Source organism: Neofelis nebulosa, chromosome 18 (assembly GCF_028018385.1).
Source record: "Neofelis nebulosa isolate mNeoNeb1 chromosome 18, mNeoNeb1.pri, whole genome shotgun sequence".
Taxonomy (NCBI): Eukaryota; Metazoa; Chordata; class Mammalia; order Carnivora; family Felidae; genus Neofelis; species Neofelis nebulosa.
In genome coordinates, this window is record NC_080799.1 from 24,963,584 (window position 1) to 24,969,583 (window position 6,000).

At 54.4% G+C, this 6,000-nt stretch overlaps 1 protein-coding gene across 1 annotated transcript in view; it reads right to left on the reverse strand.

Moving 5' to 3' along the window:
- LOC131501617 (leucine carboxyl methyltransferase 1-like) overlaps positions 1-5,280 on the reverse strand; it is a 38,470-nt gene extending 33,190 nt beyond the window's left edge. The window contains 2 exon segments of the mRNA XM_058711915.1: positions 4,627-4,684; positions 4,923-5,280. Of these exon segments, the coding sequence (XP_058567898.1) occupies positions 4,627-4,684; positions 4,923-5,280 (416 nt within the window).
- Between the last annotated feature and the right edge of the window lie 720 nt (positions 5,281-6,000).

Genomic DNA, 6,000 nt, shown 5'->3' on the forward strand with positions numbered 1-6,000 from the left:
TTCTCCCCTGAAATCCATCTCACTGGAAAACTGAAACGCACATGCAAAGATGTTTATCGCAACCCCATTTTAATAGCAAAATCATAGCTACCCAAATAATGAACAGAAGAACAGTCACATAAACTAAAACCACATTGTGGAATACTGTTCAGCCATTACGACAACAACAAAAAAAGGAGACAAAAAATTGTATGTACGGTATATTCAAATTAGACTAATGAGTTGGGGAAGAGTATTCACTTTGGCCCTTTAACAAATTAACCATTAAGGGGCACCTGGCTGGCTCAAAGAGTATGTGATTCTTGATCTCAGGGTTGTGAGTTTGAGCTCCACGTTGGGTGTAGAGACTACCTAAAAAAAAATCTTGGGGGTGGAGGGGGGAATCTGGGTGGCTCAGTCAGTTAGGCATCTGACTCTTGATATCAGCTCAGGTCATGATCTCACATTTTGTGAGATCAAGCTCCACATCAGGCTCTGCACTGACAGAGTGGAGCCTGCTTGGGATTCTTTCTTTCCCTCTCTCTCTCTCTCTCTCCCTCTCTGCCACCCTCCTCAACCCCGCGTGCACACACTCGCTCGCTCGCTCGCGTGCGCTCTCTCTCAAAATAAATAAGCATTAAAAAATAACAAAAAATAAATAAATAAAATCTTAGGGGCACATGAGTGGCTCCGTTGGTTAAGCGCTTGGCTCTTGATTTTGGCTCAGGTCACGATCTCATGGTTTGTGGGACCGAGCCCCACACTGGGCTCCACGTAGATGGCATGGAGCCTCTCTCATCCTCTCTCTGCTCCTCCACCTTCCCCCTCAAAAATAAATAAACAAAACATCAATAATAAGAATGTTTAAAAAATTGAAAAAATCTTAAAAACTTAATCATTAAAAACAATTAGTATTCTAGATTTGAAACCATTGTTTTTCATAGATGTTTTCCAAAATTTAATTTGTTGCTTTTTTGAAAAAATGAGGAGGGTTGCAGAAAATCCACGATTTACGGGACCTTCGTGATGGGCAAGTTGGGCAGCTAATTTATCCTCGCCAGAATATTCTAATTCTAAAGTGACACATCTTCTCTGAGGATGGAAAGCAGCAGCCCCCACCTTCAAATATTCAGATCAATCTCTCAAGCACTGCTCTCTGGGCACGGCTGCAAAGATGCAATCCGTGTGCTGGAAAGGCCTAAGCCCTTGGGAAAATGCCGCCTCTCCAGGGAGGTGATCCTGTGACCCACCTGCACCTCAAGGGGGACATTTTTGGATTCGGTGGAAATCAGATTGACTTCTGTAATTTTTACAACAGGATTTCAGTCTTACAGCCCCTGGCCTGGCTTCTAAAACAGACAGACCACTCAAATCCAGTGAAACAGAACAGCAGAATGTGGAGACCTCATCAGGAAGCGCAACCCTGAGCATCGGCATTCAGTTCCCCGTCACTTGGCCGCCTGAGAAATGGGTCTAGCAGGCACGTGGCTAAGGCAGACACGGTCATTCCCCACACCTTTCTTCTCGCGGGGGGAGACAAACGTTCAACACTACGCCTGCCTACGCCGCAGCTGCACTGACCACCGCCAAGGACACGCACAGAGAACACGGAAGGGGCTGGGCCTGGTCTGCAGGTGTCAGGGGCCTCCTGGCGGGAGCCACATCTGACATGAGCCAGAGGGCTTGGCTTCTTCTTTCACTCACTGGCCTCACCCACATCCAATCTGTCAACACATCCCATCACCTCCTCCTTCAAAACGTACCCAGAATCTGGTCGATTCTCAGCCCTTCCAGTGCAACCATCCTGACCCAAGACATCAGCGCCTCTGTCTTGGAATATTCCATCAGCCTGTTAACTGATCTCCCCGCTTCCGTCCTTGCTCCCTACAGGCTGCTCTCAACAGAGAAGCCAGAGTGATCCCATTAAAACCCAAGTCAGGTCACCTCGTTCTTCGGTTCAAAATTCTCCATTGGACACCACCACAAGTCCCTAAGACCCCTTCAGCCCACCTCCTTCTCCCTCAGGCTGGCCTGGTCCTTCCTGGAACAAGTCAGGCCTGCTCCCTCCATGGGGCTTCCTACCCTCTGTGCTCTCTGCCTGGGACACCGTTTCCAGAGACATCCACAGGGCTCCCTCCCTCACCTCCTACAAGCCTGTCCCCACCATTGTCCTTCTCAGGGGGCCATCTCAGGGGAAACTCTAAGCTCTACTCAGAGATACCAGCCTAGAGGGGCATCTAAAGGACAGAAGAAAAAAAAAAAAACCCTCAGGTCCTAAGGAAAAACACCCTGAGAACATAGCAGAAATAACTGACCAAGCAAGGTGGAAAGCAGAGATCAGGGTCGAGAGGGGCCGCGCTGCTCACGCATAAGGTGGTGCGGCACCAGGGCGGAAACGCAGGGTGCCGCCGCGGCGATGGTGACAGACATGGATGAGAAGAGGTGATCGCTACAGACGAGGCATTCCAGAAAATGAGTGCCCTGTGCATAGACTGGGTCCTCCACACGCTCAGTGAAGCCGACTGGGCTGATGGCAAAAAGGTCGAGACAGACAGGAGGACTGTGGGCCAGGCACCCAAGACGTCCACGAATCAGGTGAATAACCAGGAGAAAACAGTAATGAGGAGGATGAGAGGATGCTCTGCCTGGGGACCATGGATCTCAAGGAAACGGGGGGTTGGGGGGGGGGGTCAGAGAACAAGGACACAAATCTTGCACCCCCGATCCTGAAATCTCATACCCCGGGGTATGAGAAAACAGAGGCACCATCTGAGAGGACTTCAAAAAAGGATATCCCTGGGGAAGGACCAGGGTCAAAGCAAAGAGAGGGAACAGATGGCTAAGGAGAGGCTGAGGAAGGAGACGAGGCTGGCGATTAAGGAGTGGGAATTTCCCAGGACACAGGCAGGGTCTGGGGAGAGGGGGTCAGGGGTAAACAACAGAGGGAACTGCCTTGGGAGGGCAGCACAGGACGGAGAAGACAAGGAGAGGGGAGATGGGTAGTGGCGAGAGTTAGCGATCACAGTAAGTGCTGGAAAAATACCTGCGGAATCCCACGGAATTTTTAAGCATAAGCCCAGAATGTCCGCTCAGAAGAGTTCTCGCTGTAGGACCGCAGGACTGAGAGCACAGGCCCATGCTGATGGTCACGGCACTGACGATGACGACTGGGACAGTGCTGATAATAACCACCAGTCTTCGACACCTGCCGTGTGCCAGGCACTGTGGGGAGCGCGCCACATTTAATCCTGCCGACAGCCGTCTGACACCGTTCACGTCACTACTATCCCCGGGAGGGCTCTGAAAGGAAGGAGGGAACAACCTGCAAGAGAAGTAACAGAACCGCACGAGTCCTGGGAAGCTAACTGGCTCCTGTGTTAAATTAGGGCTTTTATGGCCGTAACCTAAGGCGGGGGGAACCAGCCTGATCCACAGGTATGACCTATTCAGTAACTTCAACCAAACAGTGTTCGGAATGGAGGGAAATCAAAACCAGTAGTAACAATTTATTGAAGGCTTCACGCTCTGCCAGATCCTGTGCTAACTGCCTCGTGTCTGTGATCTCATTGAATCCTTACATCCCGAAGGTGGGTTACCATTGTTATCCCCCCACTTCAAAACTCAGATGACAGACAGCCCATAGTTCATGCAAGGAATCCCTATTTAATAACGTGATCTTTTGACAAGATTGAAGGGTTTAACACATTACGGTGAAGATATCACAGAACTTGAAGGAGAGAGACCTACAACGTGTGTTAAAACACTAACTTACGGATTCTCACAATCTTTTTGCATGCTTTTTTCAGATGAGGGAAAGGCCAGTGCAAAAGAAGCTTCAATGAAATGCGCCCAGATGGCAAACACGCCCAGTCTTTACAGCCCAGGACCTATCCCAGCAGATTCTGATTCCGTGAGTCTAGAGTAGGACGTGAGCATCTGTGGTTTCTTCCTTCCTTCCTTTCTTTTTTTTTTTTTTAACATTTATTTATTTTTTGAGAGAAAGAGACACAGCATGAGCAGGAGAGGGGCAGAAAGAGAGAGAGACGCAGCATCAGCAGCAGAGCCCGATCAAAAAACTTGATGCAGAATGGTTTAGTGGCAGAGCTAGGATCAGCTTGACAGAGCCCGGCCCCAAGGTCCATGTTTTAAATCACTATGCTTAGTGTGCAAGAACCTACAAAAAGTGCGAGCCTTAACCCAAAACCTTGGCATTCCCCACCTCCATTCCCTAGTGGCCCCAGCTTCAAGGGCATTCTATCCATTCCTTTAACAGTTCGCACTCCCCTGCTCTGCCCCAACACCCTCCTATATCCCCGTTTTGCATTCAGCCTTGTGATCTCAGCTTCAACATTATTGCCTCAATGACAAACTCGAATGGCATGCCGTATTTCTCAGCACTCAACACAAAACCGTCATTATGTATTTCACAGGGAATTATTTGCTTCCTGTCTTTTCTGAGGAGATGGTGCTGCCCTCAGACGCCACGTCAGTCCTTTCATCATGTGTTCCCCAAAACTGAATACCCACCAACCATTCAAAAAAGAAGGCTTTGGCACAACGGATACGCTCAATAATTTCTGTGGAACGAATGAATAAAGTACACTCGAGCCTGGTGCTTCCAGGTGTGTGATACATGTCTGTGCTCACGATACTGCCCTCACTACACTCCCAAGTATGTAGACCCCTGTGGCATACTTGCTCAGGCCTGGGAGGAGGAGGAGGAGGAGAAGGAGGAGGAGGAGGAGGCGGAGGAGGAGGCGGAGGAGGAGGCGGAGGAGGAGGCGGAGGAGGAGGCGGAGGAGGAGGCAGAGGAGGCGGCGGAGGAAGAAGAGGAGGAAACGCCGCCCCCTCAGCCGGAAGCGACGTACCTCCGCCAGGCCGTCCCCGCGTCGGCGAGGGCGATGTTGTGGCCCGGGAGGGGGAGGAGGAGGAGCCACCGCTGCCGCCGCCGCCGCCGCCGCCGCCAACGCTGTCTCCGCCGGCAAGCGATGTGTCGGCGCCAGGCCGTCCCCCGACCTCCCCGGCCGGAGCCCCGCGGGCCGCCGCTGCCGCCGCCATGAAGAAGCAGTTGGACCGCGGTCCCCCCGGCGGGTGGCGCCACTGGAAGTGACCCGGCGGAGAGGGCGGGGCACCGGCCCCGGAGCAGCCGCCATCGCCGCCGCTGCTGCCGCCTCGGCCCGGAAGCGATGTAGTCCCGTCAGGCCGTCCCCCGAGCTGCACAGCCCGAGACCCGCGGGCCGCAGCTGGCGCCGCCGCCGTGAAGAGGCAGTTAAACCGCAGGAAACAGCTGGTCAACCACATCGTAGGCAGGTGAGTGAGCCGTGCCGGGCCGGCCGGGAGCGCGCGGGCCGGGGACCGGGGGTCGGGGTCGTGGCCCGGGCCGGGGCGGGCCCGCTGCCCCGCGGGGCCCCGCGCTCCGGCCCGGCCGCCCGCCCGCTCCGCGCAGGGTCCCCTGCGGGCCAGGGACGAGGGCTGCGTCACGCAGCGGCCAGGCGGCCAACTCGGGGCCGCCGCCCGAGCGCCCGGGAACAGCGGGGCGGCCCGGCCTCCCGGGACGCCCCACGCGCGGGTCCCCGCCGCCCATTGTCCCGGCCCCGCTGAGCATCGTCCTCTGGGGTCTGGACCCAAGCTTTCCCGGGGCCTCCCCCCCCTCTCCCGGGGCTTTGCCTTGGGCGAAAACTCGGCTAACTGGTGTGCCCGAGGCCGGGCGGGCGCGGTGCTCTGGAGGGCAGCATTCTCAGCCTTTCCGGGTCGCCCGGCCGCTGCCGACCGACCGTCCACCTCCAAGTGGCTGATGGCAGTCAATAAGCAAGGGGCGATCAGAGCCCATCGGAGCCGCTTAGTGAGACTCAGGACTCCCTTGGAGGCACTTTGGAGGGTGTGTCGTCTCCCAACCGTGGCCCCTGTGGACCGGACTGCTCAAGTTCTTGACCTGTAGACATTTGGAACCGGGAGGAAAGAATTGTGGAAACGCCTTGGGCAAATAGAAAAACAAAAAGAGGGGGGGCTTTCAAAACAGCT